The sequence below is a fragment of the Palaemon carinicauda genome, chromosome 9, assembly GCF_036898095.1.
Source record: "Palaemon carinicauda isolate YSFRI2023 chromosome 9, ASM3689809v2, whole genome shotgun sequence".
Classification (NCBI taxonomy): Eukaryota; Metazoa; Arthropoda; class Malacostraca; order Decapoda; family Palaemonidae; genus Palaemon; species Palaemon carinicauda.
In genome coordinates this window covers 148,788,830-148,816,207 of record NC_090733.1, presented here as the reverse complement: position 1 = coordinate 148,816,207, position 27,378 = coordinate 148,788,830, and the positions used below count along the sequence as shown (strand labels likewise).

The window sequence follows — 27,378 nt, the reverse complement described above, 5'->3', positions numbered from 1 at the left end:
TGTTACAACATCCCGGATAACACTTTAGTTGCTCAAGTCTCTTATTTGGGGCAGGTATTGTAAGAACCCTTATCCAGAGTCCCGCAGAGATGTTCTGGTCGCAAAAACATGGTCTCCCATGGACAGCATTAAAACGGACGCACAACAAACACAAGATGACGTTGAATATATTTTTATATATTCTAGGAATGACAGTATTTTGTCTTTAAAACAGAAAATAACATCTAATAATGAATATTGTAAGCTTTCAATACATGTGTTGGAATTGTGTACTTTTTAGTTATGTAAGTCTCCTCTACCTTTATGCTCGCAAGGAGTGGCTTATGTCAGATTTGTATAAATACAGTAGGGTCCCGAACTATGCAAGAATTTGGTTGATAAATGGACCCACATAAATGGAAAATCGCATATTTCGGAACACATAACAGAAATAATTCCAGTTTCATGGAAAAGCATTTCATCTAAGAATTATAGAAGTAAAAAGTTGGATGACTGGTAATGACTGGTCGTCTTTGTTATCATTTTGCAGTCGCAGGCTGTTTTCTTGCTGGCGGGACAATATTTAGATGTTACCCAACACAAATCTGTTGTAATGTAGCCATTTGTCAAAGATTTGCTGCTCCTTCCTTTTTCCATTTAAACCAGAGGGAAGATGTTTGGTAAAGCATATACGTCAGGGACCTCATGACTTATGCTAGGTTCCAAGTTAGTATAATTTTATCACTCATGAAGACAGGCTTTGTTGGCATCTGAGATAAAGCCACATACGTGGCATACTCAAACATGGAACCCTGGTACATTGTCAGCCTTGCTCTCCGTGTATCGGGCTGTATAGATGGTGTCAGGAGTCATCCTGTCCTTGCTCACATATGTAAAGAGGAAGCTAACTTTTCTGGGTAGGTATGAACATAAAAGTGTGTATCCTCGTTGGAGCAATTCTGGGAAATTATTGAACACAAACTCTTAAGTCATTTATAAGTCCTGGCTCAAACCAGCCTGTTTTTCTTGTCCTGAAAAGAGAACTGATTGGCGAGTGCTCAGGTAAGAGGCCTAAACTTCTCCCACTCACCAGCTACAGCTGATCAAATATATTACCAAGCTTCTATGGCCATTTAATCTTCTGCCAAAAAGAGATATCCTAATACAGTAAATGAACTGGGTTTGTATTTTAGAAAGAAACAAATAGTCTTCCAAATTTTAAATTTTACTCATTGAGAATAATGGATGTTTTAAAAGGTTCTTAAGGAATCAAGAAACTGAGGTACTTTATTGCTAAAGCAAGAGTTAATTTCACAGCCTCCAAGCAGTGTTTATTTGTTCAAGAGTAACAAGTAAGGTTTTTTAATCAAGTGTGTTTATAGTTTTTAAGTTGTCCTTGAAAATAAAGAGCTAAACGATGACTAAAGCAAGTTTTGTTTTCCCAGCCTCAAAGCCGAGTGGTTGTACTCTCAAGGGAAAGGACGGGGTTTCCAGGTAGGAGAGCATGCACCGTTAGTTCAGTACTTGTCTGGGGTGTGCCTGGCTGGTGGTGGATGGGGAGGGGCTGATCTTCCCGATGATGATGATAAGTTGGCCAAGATCTTACAACTGGCTAAACAACACCAGCATGACCTCAGACACGCAGTCAATGGGCAGGACAACAGGTGTGGACACTGAAACAACAGCACTATGCATGCAGAAATTGCTTCTTAAAAAGTGTGTGTTTGTTTCTTGCTGATTTAATTGACCTCTACCAATTAAGGTGATTCACAGAGCTTATTTTTGGTTGGTATGGCTTTGCATGTATTGCGCAGTTCTCTCTCTCTCTCTCTCTCTCTCTCTCTCTCTCTCTCCTCTCTCTCTCTTCTCTCTCTCTCTCTCTCTCTCTCTCTCTCTCTCTCTCTCTCTCTTTTTTTTTTTTAGATTTATGACAAATTACCAATGTTTTTAATATTCTCATACATATTTTTATTTGTAGAATCAAATTTTTTGCACTTTTTATTTTTCTACTCTTTTGTAGAACATGAGCATGGAGATGTCCATGCTGTTAGTGGTGATAGGTTATTCTATTGTGTTTAAAAGGGTATTTTTCTTAATTTCAAACGTGTTGGTAGAAGCTCATGAAAACTCCTAGATTTGTATAGATCTAGATTGCACTTGTAGGCTAGCTGGTCTGGAATTTTGTGACACGTGCAAAATCTAACCCTCATAAAAAGAAATGGGCGAAACTTACTTTCTTTCATAATACTGCACGGCTATTACCTTGCTCATCCATTTCAACCTTGCCGGGTTTTGTTGGGAGGGATCCCAAAGAGTACTGTACAGTAGTGCTGTGTAGGAAAAAAAATTGGAGTTCTTTTGAGTTATACTTCCCCTTTCATCCGGCCAGCAAGTTTCTGTCAAAGTGGCTTCTCGGTGAACTGAGAGGGGCGGTTAGAAAAAGACAGATGCTAGCATGACAACGACCGGCCTTGAAAATTTCAGAAAATGGGTTTAGTTAAAGATATAGACCAGATTGAAATTCAAGTAAAAAATACACAAGATGGTAGAGAGGACTTTTACTTTTAAGCCTACGAATAGAAAATAATGCATGAGAATGTTATCAATGATGATGAATAATAAGGTGCTCTTCATTAAAGAGTACACCCTCCCTCATATGATGATTCAAGACAATCCATGAGTATTGCGTCTTGTTACTGTATTTTAATTCTGGTCCCAGAAGTCTTATGTTCATCTAGGAAAATAAGTGGTTTACATTCATGATACAGATTGGAAGAATTTTTAACTCTATTAGAAAAGAAAAACTTCAAGAACATTTTTTTCCATTATTTCGTAAATATTCTATGTAATTGGTAAACATAAGGAAAAGATTATTATTTGGTTTGAAATATTTAAAGATTATGACATAGATATTTATATATTTTTTGCCATACTGTTTTGTGTTTATATGTATAATGGATATATACAGTATTCGTATTCACATTTCATGTTTTATTTATGACCAGCATTTTTATATTTTATTCATGGTTTATTTCTGTCTTTACATTCTTTTTATCCTTCTTTTGAATGACTTTTTTTTTTTCTTAGCATGCAAACTACACTTGCACCTTTGTGTTTCAGATAGAGACTGATTTGTGAAAGTAGTCTTATTTATGAAAGATTTTTGTTAATTTGTCATCATTAAGCAAAAGATAACATTGGGGGTTTGTATAATTTTTTTTTAACGAGTGCAGTAACTGAATTGCATGTCCATTATACAGCATACAGGAAATGATGTGGCTTCATTTCTTTTTAGCGAATCATCAAGTGGGCGTGGCAGTCGTTCAAGTAGTCACCATGATTCACCAGCCATGCACAGACGCAGTGTTTCGCGTTCCTCCTCCATGAGGCGAAATACGGGTTAGTCGGTTAATGTCACAGTTTCCTATGTACTGTATGCCTTTCTTCTTTAGATGTTATTTTTTGCTTGGCTGCAAGTGCTTCATTTTCTTGTTCCTCTGTCAAAAATTTAATCTTTGTTGAATAGGTTAAACAGCTCGTTGTTATGAACCAGTTGGTTTCAAGGTTAATAGATCTTCCTGAATCCTTAGGCATTTCAGATTATAGTCATTAGGTAATGATTCCAGTTTTCAGTTGTTGGTGCAACACTTATGAAATTTTGTTGCTTTGCATAATAATGAAAAGGAGATGTTTATAGCCCCGTTGGTCCTTAACAAGGGTGATGTTTACATGGATATAATCATAACTATATACTGTAGGTCTTTCTATTGTAGGAAATTATTTTAGTCTATACCTCTGAAAAGCTAGTTACAATGGGCATTAAAAAAACGATTGAAAAGCTTCTGAGGTGCCTTAGGAAAGAACTAATCATGAATGATCATTATCAGAAAGTTTCAAGTGTAAAATATTAATCTGATGGGTAAGAGACTATTGGTATATCAGCTGTAGTTTTGCCAAAAACAACTCTCTTTAAGGGGTCTGGAAGCATGTAAATGGTGCGTCAGGTGTAGTTTTGCTAAAGGAATTTTTTCAAAATGACTATCAAAGATGTCAATGAGGGTTTAATGTATGAGAAAATTTAGCAACCTATCAAAATGGAGAAAAATAGGCATAAGTTCTCACTCATGTAGTTGGAATGTGGTAAGATAGGCAAATTTTGGAAAGGAAGGTAAAATGTAGTTTGGAAATAAGAAAACAGTGCTGTATGACTGAAGATGTATTATGAAGTTTTCCTATAATATAATGGTTACCTGAAAATAAATAAAAATTGAGTTTGTATTTAAAGATTGTAGTTTTAGTGTTTCTAGAGAACAAACTCCTTACTTCATGTGTACCGTACTGCCCAGTAAAGTAAGGTGTTGGTGGCAAATCATCAGCTGGCAAGATAAGTATTTAGTCTTCTTTGCTAAAAACCTTTATTCATTCCTTGTTATATAGGTTATTTATTTCCTTATTTTCTTTCCTCACTGGGTTATTTTTCGCTATTCAAGCCCTTGGGCTTATAGTATCCTGCTTTTCCAACGAGGGTTGTAGCTTAGCTAGTAATAACATTGATAATATAACAGAAGATGCAGATAGAGGAATAGCTGTCTTATGCGTTTATGGAAATTACATTAACTCTTTCACTGTAGATTTACAAATAAGTACGTTTTACGGTGTTGTATAAATAGTCACTGAATAATTGAAAATGCTTAAAATTTACTGAATCTATTTTTCGGTAGCAATGACTGGCTGTTAAGCCATTATTCACAGTACTTACTCTGTTGGAGAACTCTCACTAGAAAGGAAAACTTTAAAATTTCTCACAGTGGTGACTCAACTCTCTATCAAATACCATAATTTATTGGGCAGTAAAGTGTACGTAAATTAAGAGGTTGTATGTTGTTATTAAACTTAGAAATTATTTAGAATTTTTGAATCCCCCCTTTTCATTGAGCATGTTTTCAAATTTTTAACCCCACCATAGTGTCCTGTTTGTTAGTTTATGATAGATATATACACTATCAATCATTCAAATTCATAATTGTGTCCCTGTGTATAAGACTAAGGATTGTTGTAGTTCAGTTTTGATTTCAGAAACTAGGCAGTCGAGATCAGATTTTGAGATGCACTGGGAATTGTTGTAAATTCTGAGACCAAATTTGATGTCATATTTTTGCTTCATTTTTTATTACTGTATGTTAAATGGTTAAATCATGATGAATGTCATGAATTATTTTCTTTTTTTATGGCCATTTGGAGTTTTGGAGGTGAAATTATTTAAACCTTAACTTTTGAATTGGTAGCAAAAATTTTTTAGATTCATTGTATTTTTATTACTGTACTCTGTAATTGGGATGTGAGTGTTGCTGCTGAAAATGAACGAATGATAGTGTGTTGGAACATTCGGGTGGCTGTGTCAAAGCTTCTGCAGTTTGTATGTGCTTAATAAGTTTTGGCTATAAAGAATTTTGCAACTTCCTATAAAAGGTGGATATAGATTGTGGCTCCCCATGCTTCAAATATAAGATTCCTTCATACTAAATCTATCTTGTAAGTGTTCCATTTATTTATCTTTAAGTTTATCTCTGACTGTCTAATCCTTCTTGGACTAAAAATCAGTGTGTACTTTCAGATATTCCAGGCTTATTCAATGATTTCCAAAACTGGAAAACCACTCGTTCTCTCTTATCTGACATTGTACGTAATCATTCGTGGTTCTAAGTTTCTTTCGAAAAAAGCTAAATTCCCGCTTTTAGAAGTCTTAGTTATTTTTTATTTTCAGAGAATATCTTGTGCAAATAGGTAATGAAAGTATATTGTTGTATAGCCTATATGCTTGTTGAAGAGGATTCTTTTGTCCTAAAATCTTGCATTATATTTCTTAATGTAAGTTGGATGAACTGTACACCTCTGTTGTGTATTCTCCATTGCTTGTTTTTTTTTTAATTAGGTATGGTCTGTGAAGGACTAATTTATTAGACATAGATATGGTTGCCAATTACAGTGTAAGCATTGTTGAGCTGTATGGATAGTTTAGATAGCCAATCCTTCTTATCTTTAAGAATAGTTTTATGATTTACAAAATTGACTTTTAAAAGGTTAATTATTTTCTCTTATTCTATTTTGGATTCTAAAAATTAGTCTATAAGTTCTCATCTCTAATTAAATTTTTATATTTACCTGTACCTACATTTTGAGGATGTAACCTGAAAATATTTGTTATTGTGAAATTGAGAAGAAATTCACGTTCGATGTCAGCTCTTTTGATTAAAAGAGATAATTTATCAATAGCAAACCCATCATTGACATTAAGCCAATTCTTAGGTCTTCATAAATCTTAGACATTAATTTCCTATGCCTAAATAATCATATGCTGTACACTATTCATGTTAATAAATCCTCGGTTCCATCATCCACGCAATAAGAGGATGTCATTTTGGTTATGGTAGCAAGGAATAGTAGAGAAGCATGGCTTTTCCTTAAACCACAGTCTAGCCCCTAAAATAGATAAAAATTGTCTGCTGTCGACGTGTGTGGTTTCAACGCTAGCGCTCCAACTTTTAACATCCCAGTGACAGTCCACCCAGAGAGTGATTAGTTGACTCCATGGTCTTGTAATATCTCACAGTTTGTGATGGAGGGAAACCTCCAAAATCACTGCTGGTGAAGGGCACCCAAGCTCACTCAAAGACTTGGTTAGATAAGAAGATCTAAGTTTAGGAATAAGAGGCATAAAGTTGCAAATATAATGCTTGGAATTTGACCTCTTATAGGCAAGACCAAGCATCCTGCACAGAGATTATCTGGAAGTTCTTTTACAGATAGCTGTATGTAAAATTTTAAACATGACTAATGGACTGTAGAATCATCCTTGGCTAGCAACAGGAGCTGAAAAAAGCAATGTAGACACCCAAGAAGAAAGATTCTTTACTAGGAAACCATGATCCATGAATATGCATGTGTTAATTAGCTACTGGGTGTTAGGTAAGCAAGATATGGATAGGAAAAGAGAAGTCCATAACGGCATAAAACCCAGGGTCCTTAGACCTGTGTTTGTTCTGCGGCCTGCCAATTGGGAGTCCACCTTCTTCTTTTTCTTCTTCAGGAATAGAATTTAGATTTCATGAAGACCAAATGAGTTGAACCAATGTGAATCTTGGGTTGTATTTAAATAACTTTAAAAGTTCTCATGAGTACTTTATACTCTATTAAATAACTGAATCATCGAAAATGGTCTGAAATCATGAAGCTCATCATGTAGGAAGAGTGAATGAATCAAGTACAAATAGAATTGTTTACCTAAATTTTCAAAGAAAATATAGATAGTATTATTTTGTGCTTTTATCCAGTTTTCTTTAGATTTTTTCAATATCAGCTCTTTTGTTTGAAGTAGAAAATCCCAAGGTATGTTGCATGGGAGGTTGTTTAGATTAATTTTGAGTACTGTACATTATTAGTGAGATTATTCGCCTAAATTTAAGGAAAGTCTCTTAATCTTTTGAGTATTCATAATATTTATATGTTGGTTATTTTGATGTGTTGACATGAAATTGGTTATATATTATTGTTTTGTAGATTAGGTATGAAACTGCCAATATATATAAGGGATAATAGCTCATAATGCAGAGGGATTTTGAGCTGCAAGGATGTTTCCATTTAAATTTACAGAGTTGGACAGGAAAGGCATTACATTATATTTGAGTAATAATATGCTTTTATGACAACCTAACAAATTTGGGAGCCTTTTAAAGTGCATGTAGTGCATTGGACATGCATCTTACAGAGATTATTCCTAATTGGCTTCAGCAGTCTATGCAAACTTATTTTAATTGTTAGGAATATCGTATATAGTACTAATTTTGTAGTTACTAGTTAACCCAACACACTTGCAAATTAACATTATTTCCGTTATTATAGTTTGTCAACAGGATTTGTTTACTGTATACTAGGTTGTGCAGTACAGAGTAAATGTTGTTATGTTTCTCTACTACATTTTGTCTTTGAAAATTATTTTTCCAGCATTCATGTTACATGATAGAGACTTGTGTTTTAAGAATGTCAGAGAATTGTGTTTAAAGAATTTTAGAGACTTGTTTTGAAAGAATTTCTGATGAAGTCTAGACCTTATAAGAAGGTAAAGGGAGTAATCTTAGATTATATTGTTTCATTTAAAATGTGCCTTGGGGAAACCATATGACAGTTACCATGTGATTTGTAAAACATGTCAAGTCTCATACAATGATATATGAAGCATCCGCTTAAACCCACAGAAAATAGTTTAAACAGAATTAAGCTCCTAAATTTCCAAGTTTGACTGTTGGATTGCTTTAAAAATTAGAATGCAGAGCCACTTTTGTTGAGCATGGTTTACATTATCTTGATAGCCTAGCGGCTTTCTTAGTTATGTTTGTACAGGTATACCTCACCTTACATTGGTAATTGGTTCCAGGAGAGGCGACTTAAGTTGAATTTACTTCGCTGAACTTACTTGTCAATAGGCTAAACCACAAATAACCATTTTCAGTTCTGTATTTTATTCATAAATTCAATTTGAATTATATATGGTTAATAAGAATCTATATAAGTTTACAAATAAATTTAGTTTTGGTAATTCTTCACAGTTTTTAGTGTGATACCGGAAAAAGTAATTTAATTTTACAAATAAATGTACATCCATACTTATAAATGTGGATGTTTACAATTTAGCATGTTTACAGTACATTGTGGGCTCTTTATTTGTGAATGTAATTTGCTCTAAGATAGTATAAAATAGAAAACATTTTTATGGTTAAATGACTAAGTTATTAAAACTATTTTATGATAGTATGAAATAAACTTAGTTGTTACATTTACCAATATTTACATTCATTATCTTTGTCCACATTGCTTACGTAGAAGGCTGTAGATCGACAGCGTCAACAGCTGATTCGTCTATTGTTGTTCGATACTCGTTTTAAGAAACTGGTCGAGAGTTCGTTGAACTGTTCCGTACTCTCCTTTTCTTCAAAGATTAGGTGATAGAGCAAAATCATATCAGCAATACTACTCGTTAACTAGATGTGAGCATAATCGTGATACCATCGTGACCTTGAAGGCAGCTGACAACAAAACCAAAGTAAGAAGCAATCAGTAATTGCTGTTGTTAAAATACACCTTGAATTGATAATAGAAAAGTACAAAAATTATTAAACGAAGTTTAAATAACATCAAAAACAAAGATTATTAAAGACATCTTTCAGTACGTATTTATACTGTCGGCTAAAGCTACAGATCAGCTGACGAAATCGAATGACGTGTTTTACTTCCAGCCTACGATTTAACATAGATTTAAGAAAAGTAAAAGTTTATTTTGTGTGTAGTATTTAGCCGAAATTTTCTAAAGAAACAGACTTATGTTAAATCTATTCTATGTGTAGTAAGGCATCCCAGAGAGAGAGTGAGAGCATATTCATATTATCGTATAACTAATTATAATAGCTATAAATGAAATGTATGAAAATCATGATATTCTGTAAATATTTTTGCTGTTTAAATTTTCATTAGGAATTTATATCGAGTTAATACATGTAAATGTTAGATATTTGAACTACCATAGAAAACGCCACTGTTTAGCCCTTAAAGAGTGCTAACTAATATAAAAACAGTTGGAAATGTTTTCATAGTTTGTTCGCTAGGATTTATGTTAATTATGTGAACATTTACCATAATTGTAAGCATTTTTATATTTTTTTATACTTTAATTCATGTTTATTGTGAAGTAACATGTTTTATGTGCTTTTAATGCCATTCCAGTGATATTATGAGTTCAATACTTGTGGCGGAGAGACGAAAAGTCTAACTAAATGACTCAAAACTTCATTTTTATTTTCCTGTGGATTACAGTATTTTTGACAACCGACTTAACTCAAAATGACGTAAATCAAGGTATACCTGTACAGTAGTTCCTAGTACAATAACCTTTTCATTATGTAAAAAGACTTTATCATGCATTATCAATATTCTGGTGCCATAGATAAATTTTTGGTATATCATAAAACAAATTTAATCATTTTAATTATTTGCTTTGATCCTTGAATACCCAACACTTGAGGTAATATAAGACAGTACAGTACATAAATATGCCATCATTTACAGTATCTTAATTTTTCACTTCGCTATTCATTGTCAAGATGTTATTTTTCTCTTACGGCAGAGAAATGAAGTCTATCCTCAAAATTTATATGAATGAATAGCCGACTCATTATACTTGTTAACCACTCAACATTGTACAGAAGCAAAGTTCTTACTCGAAGCAGTTCACATAAAAAAAAAATCATTTCTGTGGAGAATGCACATTTAACAGAAGAGGCCAGTGCTTTTAGCCTTTTACTCTACATGTTTAATTTTTTCGAATTCACGGGGTATTTCACTAATTGGCCTTTATCGCAGAATGGCCTCTGTAATTTCCATATAGCCCAAATTTCATAGATCTGTCAAACTTGAAGCCTCTCTCCTTTGTCCATATTCAAGAATGGCTTGAATGTGGGTGAGGATGGAGTTTCAGGTTTATTCAAGACATTATACAGTATTCAAAATAATTTGCTAGTGATATGGAGGTTTTCTGTTACCTTTATATTGATTTAAGATGGATCAGGGTTGTTTACTGTACATGTTCGATTTAGTAGTGTTTACAATTGGGATGATGTTGAATAAGAAAAACAAATAGTAAGGAAAAAGTATATATAAATGATTTCTTTTAAAGAAAGACAAATTTTAGCTTCTTAACTTTGAATGATGCTTAACTTGGGTTTTTTATTTTTATGTCATCTTTTTAATATTTTTTAAATTTTACAATAGGATTTTTAAGGTTTTTAGTTTATGCATGATTAGGGATCACATTCTGATAAAGTTTTTTGGTATGGTGCTAGTTTTTCCTCGAGTTTGTGCCTCCTGAGATTTTAATTTTTATTCTGTATGCTTTGTTTATATTTATTGGGAATGTCTTGTCTTTATACACCCATTTGGATGTTCAAGCACTCTTGCACATTGCTTCCTTGCAAAATCAAAGTATGACTAGATTTTTTTTTCTAAAATTTTAAAATCCAATGAGGATTTTGTATGAAGGCAAATAAGAAATTTTGGGGTGGTAGACCTCTTTATTATTTCCCAAAAACACTTTTGGAGGAAAGAATGTTGCCATTTTTAAATTCTATAAAAAAATTTTAGCTGTAAATACCTTAAAACACCATGCTTTTGCAGCTATATTAGTATTGAGAGGTAAATGAAAATTAGCCATATTAATAATTTAGTGGAAAATTGGTTGTACATGGTCTGTGTTATACAAAGTTTGTATGAAGTTATAATATGGTTTGTTATGTAGGTTAATGGCAGTTATTATTTTTAAGCCTTACAGACCTCTTATTTTCACAAGTGTTTGTATACCTAGTTAAGCATTGACTGTATTAAACAGATGGTATAATGGTTAGACTGACGCTAAAGATACCTTCCTTAGGGGAGTCATTATCTAGCCTGTTGAATACACTCGTTCTCGAATTCAATCCAGTTTGGAGATCATACACAAGCATGCATTTTAGTACTCTTTTAGATTAACTTTATGTTCAGTTATCCTCCAGTTAGTGTTAGGTCACTTATATCTTTATTAGTACAGTAGAAGAGTTTGTGGCTGTTGTCAACATAACAAAAATTCCATTTTGAAGTGTTCAATATATGTTTATAGAAGTATAAGGTGAAAATGTTATCACTCTGCCAGAATGTTTTTTTTTTACTATTTCTATACAATATCTGCATTATGATCCTAATAGTTGTCTTCTACATTTTTTAAATGTGCATTCTTGTGCTTATATGTCAAATTTATATGGTTTTTATACTGATTGATTACTGTTGGTTTCATAATCATCAGAGGCAGTTATAATTACTTAATCTTACTATTAATGGTACAGGTATTTCATTATTTTGAAAAATTAATTTTTTTTTTCACCATCTTTTAAGCCAACTTGTTACACTTCAAAAGAAATGTGAATGTTGATGATGTCTTAATTTTACTACAAAAGTAGTTTATAGATTGACTTACGCCAGAAAGGTGGAGGATGGATTTAGAGTTGGAGAAACTTGCCTGTTAGATTGTTGTAGCAGTTATACCCACCAACTTCCAATCCCTGCCTGCAACTTCCTAGTAAAAGTCAATTTTCCTAGTATGAAGAACAGCAATGCTCTACTATTGTTTATTATTCGTACAATGACTAACTTATGGCAGAGGTTAAATATGATGTTCTTCTGTGCCCAGCATAGCACCATGCAGGTATAGGACAATGAAATGTGTAGACTTCTCTGCTCCGAGACTTTACTACTCCAGTAACATTTCCCCTATCAATATAATCTCAAGCAGTGGCTATGATCTGTGTGCTTAAACTCAAGTCCTATGCTTGCCAATGCAAGTAAGGGAAAAATCTTGCCAGCATTAGTTATCATATTCTAAAGATGTCATTCGTAGATACATTCACCATTTAATCTAGCTGTTAGTTACAGGTAAGCTTGTGCTTAACTAGCTATCTGGGTAAAGATCATAAGTATAAACTTAGTTGTGGATCCACCAACTTGGTAATAATTTCCAATAGGGTGAAATTAAGGTTGAAAGATAAGGGAGCAGAATGTCTTCTTATCAATTATATGGTTATCAATTTCAGTGCGGTGTGTGGAATAAGATATGCTTTGTATCATGGATGCTAAACTTTTCTTGTTATGAATTGGTCTACCCAGCCTTTTTTTATTAACAAACATATTTGGTATAAAGAAAAAATGTTGAGGAAACATTTGGTAAATGAGATAGGTCTTAACAGGTGAAATTGAAGTAGATTCGCTGAATTTGGGGTGTATCACTGTTTAGCCTTTTGGGGGTGGGGTTGGGTGGGACATGGGGAAGAAGAGGCAATGGATAATAGAGGGAGAAATTTGACTCCAGTGCCTGGCTGCTATACAGTGAGACAAATAAGATCGAAAGAATTTTATTTAGCATATTTTATAATATAAATGTCTCAAAATGGACTACAGTGCCTGAGTAATGATATTAGGTTTTTGTCTGTGGAACAAAATTCGTGGAAATTTAAAATTACTGTAAGTCACCAAACTTGTATCCCTTTTATACAGTAGTAGTTATTTCCTATCTCTAACCTCTTATTTTACCTCATAGTTTAATTCTAGTGGCTTACCATAGATGCACTTGAGGCACTAAATGGCCTCACAATCCCCAGTGCTGGACTATTTAATCAATATTCATAAATCCCACCCATTGGTTTTGATTTTAACAATCAAAAATTGATTTTGATTTGGGTCTTAAGTAACTATGGATTAATTGTTTTGTTGATACATTTCCTTTTGCATTTCACATGCAAAATGTTTGTTAGTCATATGCATAGATCAAAGGTGAATACTGTAGGTGATAAGCTAGGGACGGCCTTTGTGTTTCATACACTGTATGTATATCATTAGCTTAGGCAGTGCGCAGGGAAGAAATTTGCGAGAATCTGCTCTAAGGTAAATTTATGTACAGTAATTACTGTAGTACAGCTAAAGTACCTGATTATTGATAGAATTTCAATAATGTGTACCCTCAGCCATTGTTTATATGTTAAACCAACCTTCAATTTGTATATTTCTTTTTCAATGTTTATCTGATTGTAGACTTTTCTTAGTTTTCTTGTGTCACAGGATGTACTTGGTGTTTTTAGTATTTACATGATTTTATTGAAACATTGTTGATGTAGTCATTGAAGTATTCTTGTCTAAATTGAAAGATGATTCATCGTACCTTTCATAAGATTAATGACAGTTGAAGATACACACTTTGTTAATTTTTGGCACATTAGACTAAAGCTTTTATATCTTGTATAAATAACAATAAATTTCCTTTTATAAATTACTAAAGTGAGGATTTATTTTTCTATGGATATTTATTATATCCAATTTATAAGGAGAAAGCCACCTTTTTAAAGTAAAAGAAACTAAATCTTAAGTAATTGCATGGCAGTGAATCAACTGAAAGCAAATGTCATGACAATTTATTGCTTTTGAGTTTTGTCTATAGAGTAGTTACCAAGAATATAGAAAGACCCATTGACAAGTGGTAGTTATATCCCCTTACCCCACAGCCCCCTCACGGTCAGCTCCACCACGGGAATGCCATCGTCGTACCCACTCTCATTCGGCAGCTACTAGGAAAGAGTGTAATGTGCGTGGAAGCCAGCAGGCCCAGTCATACCATGTGGAGTTGTCAAGCACACTCTATGGCGGGGATCTTCGGACCCCAGAGACCCCCAGTCTCATGACGCAGAGTATGGATCCAGCCATCTTGTCCCAATTGGCTGGCACTTCAAAACGTAGTTCTGCGGATCCCATGTCGTTGAGCTTGGGAGCCGAGCAAATGTCTCGTTCCTTAGGAATGGATATGTTGAGCCAGTCTTTAGGACACGAGGACCTGAAGCATTCGATGGAGTTTGACCCCATGACACAGAGCCTAGGCCCTGAGCAGCTGGCACGTAGTCTAGGGCAACCAGACATTAATGACCTGATGACCCGCAGTTTGGACTTCGGCCACCTAACCAATGGGGAAGCGGAGACCTGGGGAGAACGGATTTCTCATCCTCCTCCGGCACATACCCAGCCGAGACCCACCAGCCTCTTTGGGGACGAGAATGACTTGGTGGTAGAGGATGTGACACCCCAAGGTACACAGGCCTGAATTGAGCACAATTTTGTTTTATTTAGATTACAATAATTACGTACTTCCTTTTTTCATCTTATAAAAATCAGTAGTTTTTATTTTGAAAAATTATACATCCATGAAATAAGTTTTTAACTAATATGCTTGTTGTCAGTATTATAGTTTATTGAGGTCAGTTGGAAACAATGTCTTATTTTTTTATTTTGAAGTTGCACAACATTGTATTTTTCTTGATTGAGGACTTTTATATAATTTTCAAGACTTTTGAACACAGAAATACTTTGCAAGGGAACACTAATGTAATTTTGTTTTGATTGGTGTGAATTTAGGCAAAAAAAAATTTAATGGTATTTTTGTGTTTTCTTTTTTCGATAAATAAAACTCCCTTTATACTACTTTACACTCTATATCAGGAGACTTCCTAGTATTTTTTTTCTAAGTGTTCAATATTTAGTATTGTAATTAGTCCTTGAAATGTTTATATTTGAGCTTTCTACCTTTTGAGTTTTGGTTTCACAATTTATTCTTCCCTTCAGAATGATTTTCTAATAACATGAAATATTGTGGTTGTGGGAAACGGGGCCTAATAGGTCTCGGTTTGAATTGTGTGGATTTTGTTTTGACTAGTTAGATGCTAAAGTCAACTGTTAAGTTACGTGTAGAAATTATATCAAGCATCTTGATATACGACTTTGACGACTTTATTACAGTAATAATTGTATTTGTTCAAATTAAAAATTGATAAATTTCATTAGCCATGCCATATTAAAATGTACTGTTTTTATGTCTATTAGATCATAATCAGTATGTAGTACTTTTAAAGGAATGACTTAACTACTCTTGGTCTCTATTGTGAGCCTTGACTATATTTGCATTGAATTTTCACATCTTATCGTAGTGTGCCCTCTACTAAATTTTTTGTAGTGTAGTTCACACAAGCTCTTTGAACTTTGCAGTGCACAGCCTTTTGCTCCTGAAATCTGATGACAAATTTAATCGATTTTTTTTTTTTTTCACTTTTCAAGAATACAATGTTGTGTTGCTTTTTTACTTCTCTGAATGTTCAATAAGCTTTATCATAAATGACAATTGTTTAGATAACAGTGACTTGAAGGTATGTTTGTATGCTACTGTAAGTTTTATGAAATACACTTTTTTTTTTTATGTTCCTGAAGGTTCTAAAATAATCTTGTTCCACCTTGCAGAAAGTAATAGCCAGCTTAGTGGTTCAACAAAGTTTGTTCCAGCACCAGAGAGCATCATGAGTCCCGAATTTCAAGCAACGGCAGCTATGCGAGTCAGTCAAGGTCAAGCTCCACAGTCTCAGGGGTTAGTACGCTTCTCTCACACAAGCAGTCATTCTTTTATTTGTCTAGAGTTTGCAATTACATATTTACTCTATATTCGTGTCAATATTCCGTAAAGATCTGATTATCTGACAGTTTTTTATCCACTGATTTGTAAAAAAGAATAAATAATGCATTAGTGAATAGGCATTGTATACTTCAGAAAATATTTCTACATCTTTGAGTGATAAGCATTTCATAAGTTTACATTAGTAGCTTTAAAGTAAACTGAGACATCTAAAACTATGGAGACAGGTTGATTGGGAAAGGTCAAAATACCTGGGAAGGTATAACGCTAGGAGTTTGAGGTTTATAAACGCGAATCTAAAAGTTTTTCTCTTTGCTCCCTAGATCGTCACAGGCTCGTTCACAGCTTAATGCCACTGTAACCAGAAGTAATTCTGCATCACGTTCCCAACGCCCACCTCCGTCCCAAAGACCTACTACATCAACTCCGCAAGCTACTCCAAGAGTAAGTATTGTATCAGTTGATATTATGTGGGCTGCTCTTTGTGCAAGAGCCCTACTCCAAGAGTAAGTATAATGTCTGGTGATATTATGTGTGCTGCTCTTTGAGTAAGAGCTCTTTTTACCAGTCCTATAAAGTTGAATACTATACAGTTACTGATTTTCAATTTCATAGTAAAATAGGTCCTCGTGCTACAATGGAGATTCATTTCTATGATGTGTTGTACAACAACTCTAATTTTAATGCAATTTTAAATGCTCCTAAACGCAATACAGTACTGTATGCAAACACCGAAGTCACTCGCCTATGCTAATGCAGTACAGAAGTTATAATTTAACATTTAAAATTACATTTGATAACATTGAAACATAAGATGGAGTAAAAAAATCACATGGAGGACATGATGAAAACATATCACAAAAAGTTATGATTCTTTTATTAGAGCCACATTGTATCCATGAAGCATTTCAAGTTGAAACTGTTGTACCCCTGTTCACCTAACCAGTAAATGACTTACCTTGTTGTCAGTAGATTGTTGTTGGTCACAGGTTGGGGTGGAGATAAAAGATAAGAAAAACTGACATAAGTTGCTCTCTCATTCATGACACTAGCAGTCATAAAAAATTTATGTTAGATACTGTCTCTGTCATAACATTTATATACCCTAAAAAAACCTATACAGTAGGGTCTTAATGAGGTAATAAAATGAAATCTTTCAGTTGACAATATATATACTCTCTCTCTCTCTCTCTCTCTCTCTCTCTCTCTCTCTCTCTCTCTCTCTCTCTCTCTCTCTCTCTCTCTCTCTCTCTCTCTCTCTCTTTTTTTTTTTTTTTTTTTTTTTTTTTTTTTTTTTTTTTTTTTTTTTTTTTTTTTTTTTTGCACAAGTTTCATGATTAATTTGATTATTTGTTACCCATTTCAATCATTACAACTTGCTCAATTGATGCTCTTCACTTGTAACCTGTTGTTGTCTAGGACTCAGTTGCTGAGGCTTTAATGTTTTCTGTTTCAGCAACCACAGTCAAGATCATCTTCAGCCACAAGGCCCCGAGCATCTCCTATGAAAAGCCCAGCTCCTAATGACATCGGCCGAGGGTCTCCTTCACATTCTCAAAGGTTGACTGGGGGTTCTTCCACCAATGGACCTGCTACGCTTCCCAAACCAAAGCCTTCCCCTAAACCTGCTCCTCGATACGTACGGTCTGTTTCTGTAGAACCTTCAGCTAGGTATGTTGAAGGATGTTTGCAATTTTTAGTAAAGTATGTTGATAAGCTTCCCTGATGTTCATTATGTATATGAACTTCAGGTAAGTGTAGAAATATAAAATTTGTTATTCAAGTTTTTTCATCTAAGGATTCTGAAAACGTTCATTACACCAATGTTTTTCTAAGAATATGTATAAAGCCTCATTCACTAATAAATGGGTTCCCTCGTCAAACAGGAGACAAGCAACACTGAAGAAGGGCAAGGCAGTTTCACCCCATCATGGGTACTCAGACGCTGATTCTGATAACACGGATTCAGAAATGTCCGTCTCAAAACTCCAGACCATAAGAAGTATCGCAGCAGAGCGAAAAACCGAGAAAAGAGGTAGAGAACCCAACCAAGGATCACATGCCTATGATCCCGAAAAGTACAAGTGTAATTCTGCTCTCAGAAATTCTGGTAAATATCAGTGTAAAGTATTTTGACACTTCGACACTGATTTCTTTGTTTTATACATATTTATTGACACTATTCTTAATCTGCTTGATTGTTTGTTTATCATTTATATACATACATTTTATGCATTAACTACCAGGACATTATTACATATAATTTATTGCCTTAACTGTAAGTTTAGTATATGGTTTACTTCTGTTTTATAAAAAAAAAATACATTTATTTACTTCTTTGCATATTGTCCATGTTGTTTCTATATTTAATATTTCATGCATTAACTGCCAAAACATTATTTATTTTTTATCATTTTACTTAGAGGGTATGCTGCTGTTAACTTTTCATTTAACAAAAACACTATTGTTCCCCATGAAGCTAACAATGGGAGCTCAGAAATACTTGCGCATTATGAACCTTTGTGTGAATTACCACATTTTTCCTAGTGAGATCTATATGAATGTCCAAATGAAAAGTATAGTTAACAAATCAGTAAATATGCCGGTATCTTCATCAATTTTTTGTTTATCAAATTAGTATGTTAGAAAAATTGGCAATTTATTAGATGAAATCTGGATTTTAGTATTAAAACCAAACTTATCTAGATTAGAATGAAGAATTTTTACTTTGTGATCAGAGTAAACTGCCTCATAGAGGATGCATGCGGGCAAACTTAATCTATCTCATGTATCTTCCTCTTGTTCTATTCAAGTTTTTATAGTTTATATATGAAAGATTTATATTAATGTTGTTACTGCTCCTAAAATATTTTATGGTAATTGTTTATTGCTTCTCTTGTACTTTATTTGTTTCCTTAGTTCCTTTCCTCATGGGGCTATTTTTTCTTGTTGGAGCCCTTTTACTTATAGCATCTTGCTTTTCCAACTAGGTTTGTAACTTAGCTAGTTATGATAATAATGATAACGCTGCCCCCAGTTTGCATTGAGTGACAGTGTGGACAGTCTCTTTTCATACCCAACTGCTTTGCTTTCTGACATTACATAGGTCATCTCTATTCAAGGTTTTTTTTCTTTGCCTTGTCGCAATTTTCAATGCTCATCCAAGATTAATCCTTTGAATCAATTGTATAAGGCGAAATTGACACCATTGTCTGGTCAAACTTCATTATGATGATGGTAGTCATGGAGGATTTTGAAAGAGTCAAGGGAGAGCCAAGTTAATGGAGTCGTTTCAGTAAATTTAAAGACTAATAACAAGAGGATTTGGATGTGTGTAATAAATACTTCAGTATTTTTTAGTGCACACTCTACTGTTGGTGTCGCTTGAGTTATCCAATTCCTGGTTGCAACTAGGACAGACTATTTATACATGAGGTAGCCATCAGTAGTTGGTTGATCCTGTTATTTTTGTCTGAAGAAAAAAATTTTTCTTTTGTATCCCCTGATCTACTTTTTGCAAACACATGTACAGTATTAAAGTTTTAGTATACATTTTCATTGATTTGATCTGGCTTAGGAATGTTTGTTTCTTTAAGCCCATGTTAAGAAAGTGTAAGCAGAACAGGTATTGACAAGCAAATCTAAACATATGAAAATCTCCGAATTTCAGTCAACAGCAAATGTCAATTTTTTTTTTTTAATTTTATTGTTTTTTTAGAATCTTGATTTTGGTTTAACTGTATATTTTGAAAAGAACTGCAGTGTAAGATATAAATATAAATTTACGTAGAAAGACAAACTATTTGGTCAATCTATTCAGGTTTTTTGGCAAAGCATTCTTGTAAAGTATTGTACCTAAATGTTAATGACAATACAGTGAGCAACGTAGTGACGTTATTATAACTCTTGCATACTACAGTAATTCCATTCTTGTTAAATACAGTGATTCCATTCTTAGATTTTTGGTACTGTAATGATTATTAATAATTATACACGTTTAATGCAGTTCATCTCAAATCTTCTCTTTTATCAGATTAATTTAGAAACTTATCACTTGTGATTTCTTCAGGTGGTCATCGAAGATCAAGCAACAGTAGCAGTGGTAGTAGCACATCTGATCTGACGAAAACCCAGGCAGTAATTACTTTACAGAAACACTGGCGAGGGTATCAAGCACGAAACAATGACCCAAAGACTGCCAAGATTAGAGATGATATTAGACACTCCAGAGCAGAGCAACATATAAAGTGAGAGTTTTTGGATACAGTATTATTAAAAATGTCAAAACTGTCTGATTGGAAAAGTAATGACCACTGCATATACTTCAAAAGCTTGAATTATCATGTGTTCTTTATACATTTTTATGAAGACATTCCATATCTCCTTTCCAGACATTTAACTGAAAAACTACGAAGCACCGAAGAAGCTTTGGAGAGAGAGAGACGGCTGCGTCACATGCAGTTAGATGCCATAAGAACATTATGGAGAGAGATTCAGAAACTTCAAGCAACCAAACGAGAGGACGTTACTCCCTCTACGCCCATGACCCCACTCACGCCGCTCACACCCCTAGATGCCATTAAGGATAATAATGGAACTGTCAGCGTCAAGAAGTATTCTGAAGAAAGTGTAAAGCAACTCACGGAATTTTGCACATCACTCCAGGGACAGGTATGTTTAGCTATGGTGGGAAATTCAAGCTGATGTAAAGTTAATATTCCTTAATCTTCTGGTACAATGCAAAAAATTTTTAAGTGAACTTACATTGAGTAACTGATACAAGTCTTTATCTTAACCAAAAATGTTTTAATTGTTTTTAATTTAGCTTTGTACTATTTCTTTTAACATGTCTTTACATTCCTTAAATAAAGCAAGAAAAGTTAGAATAAGTAGGAATGAAAAACATTTTAGCATATCTGACAAACCATCATATTAATAGATTACTAAAACTTATGTGAATGGAAAGCTAACAACCAAGCAGAAAAGTCAAAGAAATATTGGAAAATAGTCTGTAAGCAAAATGAACCTAGCAAATTGACAATTTTGTCCAAATGTGGGTAGAGAAGTTGATTACTGTAGGGAAAAAAATTAAAGAAGGAAATGCTATTAAGAATAGTTAAAATTGAAGCAACTGGCTTTAGTATAATTGTGGTTTGTATGTTGTGAATTTTATTTTGGTAAAAATACTTCATACAATATTTTTCTATTCCCCAGGTTGGACAGCTACAAGATTCCTTGTCCCTGGTAACGCAGGTAATGAATGCATTCTGCAATCTTCCAGGATCACAGTCTCTTTTAACGATGTCTCAGTCCAGTGGATCTGGACAAGAAAGATCACCTGGAGGTGCAGATTCTCCTAATTCTCAGTGTGCCGGTGTTGTTCCAGTTCCCTTGAGCGAATCTGTTTCTTCACTTACTCATTCAATTCGTGCCCTTACTACCTCAATTGTCAAGTCACCTTCAAGTCGAGTTGAAAGGAGAGAATCGGAAGGAGATGGTTGTAGGAGCAGCTCTAATAGCCGTGATGCTAATACTGGCAGCGGAGATTGTACAGGTAGCGCTTGTGGCGACGATCACTGCAGTGACGGTTCTGATGGAACACCAGTTGCATGTTTGAAGCAGTCTGAGCATTTGGAGCACCTAACCACAGAATTGGCTTCCATGGCCTCTGTTGCATCGGCAGACTTGAATTCCACGGCCCTAGATGCATCGACATTGTCTGTTGACTCTGCTGAAGGAGGAGAAGCTGATGCTACAGGTCGTGATGAAGCTGAGTTGTCAGAGTCTAGTCAGTCCTCTTTATCGGGAAGTTTATCAGGTAGTCATTCTGGCAGTCAATCTGGTGGCAGTAGGCAGGCAGCACCCCAGGGCCCACCCCGACCCTCTTCCCTACCGGTACCAAGGCCACACACTCCAAGATCTACTACGTCTTGACCCTCTGGTCCCCTTCCTGCATTCTCATTATATTCTACCCTTTGCCCCACTATTCAGCCTGCTCCCCGCGCCATCCAGCACTATGCTACTGCTCTCTTATCCTCTGTGCTCACTGATCTCACAATGCCTGCAGGTCAAAAACTGTTATAAAGAAAAATGACCGTCGTAGGTTATTCATCAGTAAAGATGTCAGATGATCTCACGTGAACTCCCAAGTTGTATTGCTGTATTGTTAATTTTACCAAAGTACTGGTAAAGAAAGAGATATTTTTTTTAATGTTAATGCCAAATATTCTCTAGTCGAATTTAGGTGTACTGTCAGATCTTATGCGAAAATTATTGTTTATTAGGCTGTTTATAGGCACTAAAGAAAAATTCAGGAAGGGTTCTCAATAAGTGTTTGCTGACTTTAGATGAGGATTATGTTTAGTACTTGTGCTTTGACTGATAGATGGAAGTCTTTGTTTTATGTTGGTTAAAGCGCGGTTGGTGTTTCTCTCATGAAGGAAGTCATTATCATAATTTTTAGGTTAGTTATACTATGTGCCATTGATTTTATCTAATCTTTATCAGACACTCCATTAGACCAAGGTCTGTCTCCATTAACTACAGCATATATCTCATTTAGCTAAATAATCTGAGACTAGTATGCTTTTTCTTCGCATGTATGCTGAATGGAAGAGGAGAAGCCTACTCTGTCTAAATTTTTGTCTATTCATTTTTTCATGTCTGGTAATAAGCTTTCAACTCGTATCCAATTTCCAATATTATTCAAGCTAGTTACCTGATCTCCATTGGAAATCAAAGGAGCTTAGTCTGGCCTTAACTGCATTATTACAGCTGTTCATATTTTTATCATTCTCCCTCAACTATTTGCAAACATGAAGACTTACAAGCTATTATATAAATGTCTTCTCATAAAGTTTCTACTCAAAAAGGTTTTGATGTTTGGACATTTTGTCGTTCTGGTAAAGGAGTGTCAAAGCACTGAAGTCGTTTATTATTCAGCATTTGCTTGTGATGATGAATTGGTTGTAATGTACAAAGCTTTTTTTCTTGTACCTTGCCACGATCAATTGTGTATAGGAATTCACATTCAATTCAAGGTAATTGTGGCTGTTTAGGTTGTATACTCCATGCATATATATATATTTATATATATAAATATTCACGGTCAAACAGTCTGTTTCAATCTCTTCAAACTCCAAGGTATCATCATCATCAACAGAGGGATGATTTTTCCGACATAAACTGATATGCGTTTACTTCATTCAAGGTGCATCTACCAATGACAGTTGTTGCTCCATTGTCCCCATTCCTAACCCCCTATAATGTCAAGCAAGCTGCCTTACTTTTGGAATAATAGAGGAAGAATTCTTCCTAGTTTTATGTGATCTTTTATATTGCAATATTTGTACTAACATTTCAATAATCGTCACTGCTTATAGAAATATTCAGAGTTGCCACAAGTCTGAAAAACATATGTAATCCCGGTAAAATCTCATTTCAGCTTTGATATTTGCTGTAAAGCTGCAGAAAATAGCTATTTGCCAAATAGATAAAACTCAATTTTTATTGTCACGAGTTGTGCTCGACAATACAATAGTCAATATTTTCTTTACATTGTTTTGCATAAGCTAACGATAAAAAAGATAATGTTCTGCTGGTCTCAATACGTCATTATGTTAAGGTTTCCAGACACTTTTACATTGATGTGTATATACACAAAGACGATGTTTCTCCCCTTACTGTTTTCTTATTAGCACCGGGCTTTTTTTACAGTATACAATACAGTATGTTTATTTGCAATCCTTTTTATTGTCTTTGCTCAAATTAATTGTATCAAAATGTTCAATGTTTCTTGTAGAATTGCATGTTCTTGGTGTTCCGTTCATTATTTTTCATTTTCTGTGTTTACTATGTAAACTAAAGCATCAGCATTCTGTTTTACGTTTACTTTTCTATCAAGTCATTATGGCGTACCTTCAAGTCCCTCAGTTATGAAAATACAGGTGATTCTCAACTTTTTTGTTACTTTGAAAGGTAGGTTTTGTCAGATAATACAAGTTTGCGGCTTTCATGATTCAAAATTGCCTACTGTATATGATTTGCTTGAAAATGTAACTCGCAAAGAAAAAATAAAGAAAAATAAATTGTAAGTAAATAGGTGGTGGTTCAAGCACAGTTTGGTTATACTTGAAACTATTCTTATTTTATTCTAGTTTGACTTGTCAAAAGCCAAAGTTTACTGGACATTAACAATTCACCAGTATTTATAATTCTTGATATCCTCCCTTTCTCTCTCTCTCTCTAGTTCTAGAATATAAAGATTGAATAAAGTAATTAACCAATTTGTGTGACATATAATTACACGGAGTTAAAGTTCATAGAAATGCTATCAGAGCATATTAAGAACTATTTTCTATATATTCTCTTTTCTAAATAGAAGTTTCAGTACATAAGCTAATTTTGCCATGAATTTTAGATTGATAACAAAAACTGTATTTCCCTACTTCAGTGTAAGTTTTTTTTTTTTTTTTTGTCTTTCCTATTATATACATCAATTGAGGCTGGAGACAAAATTTTATACTTTTTTCAGATTTCATGGTTAGCCATAACTTTTATATAATTTTCAGTTTAAAGGAAAATAAAGATTAGCTGGTTTTTAGGAAGCGACACTGTTTGAATGGAAAAGCAAGGGTGTATGAATGTACCAAGTGAACTACTGTATACACAAATACAGAAAGAGAACATCGTCCACCACCACAAAAAAAACAATCAATGTAAAAGATGTATGGAAACATCTTAGATGGCACAAATGCACATGTTCATTGTATAATAAGTGAGCATTATTTTATTCTTTATATTAAGACTCATTTATATTCATTTGTCCTAACATCTTACGATAGCTCATAGTGGCAACACTTGGAAAATACATAAATATATATATATTAACAATGTATATTAAGCTAAAAGAATTTGCTTCTCTGTTTTTGCTCTTATTTATGTAAACTTGTACAAGAATAAGCAGATCAAGTTTTATTAATGTTCCTTCTTATTTTTAACAACATATATTGGAAGAATACATTTTCTTAAAGATTAGGTATATAGGCATACAGTATGCTGTATCAATACAATTTTTAGCCTTTTGTCTTTGTGAATTAAATGTACAGTACGTGAAGTTTTTGCGATGTGATTCGTGGTGTATTTTGTATTAAATTTTGTGTAAAAGTCCATTTCAAACTGGAATGGTGTTGATAATTCATGAAATATTTTACTTAAACAGTACATGTGCAAAATATAATTTAGTTTTGCTGAAACAGTATTTGTTATCCTAAGAGAATAGTTTCCCTTTTGTTATGAGGAATATGTAGTATTGTATTATAGAATTGTCGCTTGTTCCTTGTGTCTTGAGTCTCCTTTTTGTTTTTATTTTAATAGTACAGTGTTGGGAAATATCCATAGCTTCAGAATTTGTCGATGTACGACCCCAAGTAAAAAAGATTTACCCATAGTTCGCCTGTAAGGTTACCCATGTCTTTACAAAAGTTTAGAGAATATGACTGGATGTAGGGAATTTGTACACACTTGAGACTTTGCTGCAACTTTTTCATAAAAGGTCAGACATTTCTGGTACAGTAGTTCCAGTTTGATAGCTTTTATATTTTGTATAATACTGATAACTTTTGGGAATTTTTGTGTTTGAAGTTTTCTTTTTTGTTAAGTTTTGAAAGATTATTTTGTGTTGTTGAAGATTGTTTTATGTGATATATAATTTTGTCTTTCTGTATGGTTGTGAAGTGAGATACAAATTGTACAAGAAAAATTATTTTGCAGAGGGGTATTTAGGTGTCAAACTCAGGACTTTCTTATCACAAAAAAAAGATAAGGGAAAATAATCATAGGCATAGCCTACACTAAATATTCACACTATGCTGTTTGTCTAGTGCTGTGTACAATGTAAAACAGCATGACTGTTTATGTACATCGTTTCCTCTTTGTTTTCAGAAAAAGATTATTAATCCTGACTTTTTGTAGATGCCTAATGATTCCTGAATGCTCAAGAAAAGTCAGTTGATTGAAGGGCAGATAATTATAAAATTCATTGAGATGAAAAGGAGTTAATTTATTTTCGAATTTTTCATTGCGTTACCCATGAAATTCAGTTAAATTTTGATGCTTTTCACTTGTGGTGTGGTTTACATATGTATCCTATTTTTTTATATTTCCATAATATCACTTTCATGAAGATATTTTGGATACGGTGCATTATCATCTACAATCTTCTTATGACTAATTACGAGTCTGGTCATGTGTTCTTAAAAAGGAGATTCCAGCTTGGAGAAGAGTCAAGATTGCTTAAGAAATCATATGATAATGTAAACAAAATCTATTGCTCCTTGACCGAGAGAGCACTGTATGTTGTGCTTCAGTTATGTAGCGGACTGATGCAATTTTATTGCTGTAATTGGAGAATATTAACTAAAATGTAGGTATGAATATAGAATAAGTTTGTTTCTTTCTGATATAGAGAGTAATGTATCTTTTGCTTAAATTTTTTAGTTATGATAATACAGTATGGTATTATTTCTTCAACAAGGTTGGAGCCTCATCACTGAAATAAATTTTTTGTTAATGATAAAAGTGCCCAAATTATTAGAATATTTGATAGGTTGTGGTAATTTTGTGAGTATGAGACCAGTATTCAGCATTTGAATAGGTATTTTAAATATAATTTTGCAAAATGTTGCTTGTTGGAAGCTGTAGAGGAATTTCTGCGAGGCATGACAGAAAGCTTTGAGAACTGGTGATAATTGCTGTGCATGGTTGAAAGCGAGTTATTGCTGAGGTTGTGTACATGCGCATTTTGAGAATTCCGTTAGTGTACTTTCGTTACAAGTTTTTTCAATATCCGTGTTAAACTTATGCACTATAAACAAACTGCCAATCCAAAGAAATTTACAAGGAGACACAAAAATGTATATTCATTTCTCATTTTGTGTTTTGTACCAATTGCCTTGAGCAAAAATCTGTCACAAAGTGCTTTGTACAGTGCTGCTTGCATTTAATAATAAACTCTGCAATAGAATTTTTATTTATTTTCACTCTACAATACATTTATAGTTTTCAGTGAGCATCCTTTTATAATTGTTTTTAGTTCCTATACGAATACAAACCATCCTTTAGTATGGTTAAGATTCTGGTGAAAGCTAGTAACAGCCAATGAAGAATCATCGAGGTTCTGGCAACCGCTGCCCAGTACAATATTGACTGGTGGTCGGAGTCTGACAGTGCTCCAACCTCTGTTCTCATTCTGGCTGTCGTGTTAAACACGTGTTCAAAACACTCTCCAACCGGCCTGACCTTTTTGTGAAGGTTTTACCTAAGTGTGA

At 33.9% G+C, this 27,378-nt stretch overlaps 1 protein-coding gene across 2 annotated transcripts in view; it reads left to right on the top strand.

Annotated features, from left to right (window-relative positions):
- Positions 1-27,074, top strand: part of LOC137647261 (serine-rich adhesin for platelets-like) — a 61,778-nt gene extending 34,704 nt beyond the window's left edge. For both annotated transcript variants that reach the window (XM_068380654.1, XM_068380653.1), the window contains exons 8-17: positions 1,425-1,643; positions 3,275-3,378; positions 14,106-14,681; positions 15,883-16,006; positions 16,375-16,495; positions 17,508-17,722; positions 17,938-18,161; positions 20,121-20,298; positions 20,443-20,722; positions 21,266-27,074. In XM_068380654.1, the coding sequence (XP_068236755.1) occupies positions 1,425-1,643; positions 3,275-3,378; positions 14,106-14,681; positions 15,883-16,006; positions 16,375-16,495; positions 17,508-17,722; positions 17,938-18,161; positions 20,121-20,298; positions 20,443-20,722; positions 21,266-21,985 (2,761 nt within the window). In that variant the 3' untranslated portion in view covers positions 21,986-27,074. The remainder of the gene's footprint in view (positions 1-1,424; positions 1,644-3,274; positions 3,379-14,105; positions 14,682-15,882; positions 16,007-16,374; positions 16,496-17,507; positions 17,723-17,937; positions 18,162-20,120; positions 20,299-20,442; positions 20,723-21,265) is intronic.
- Positions 27,075-27,378: the final 304 nt, after the last annotated feature.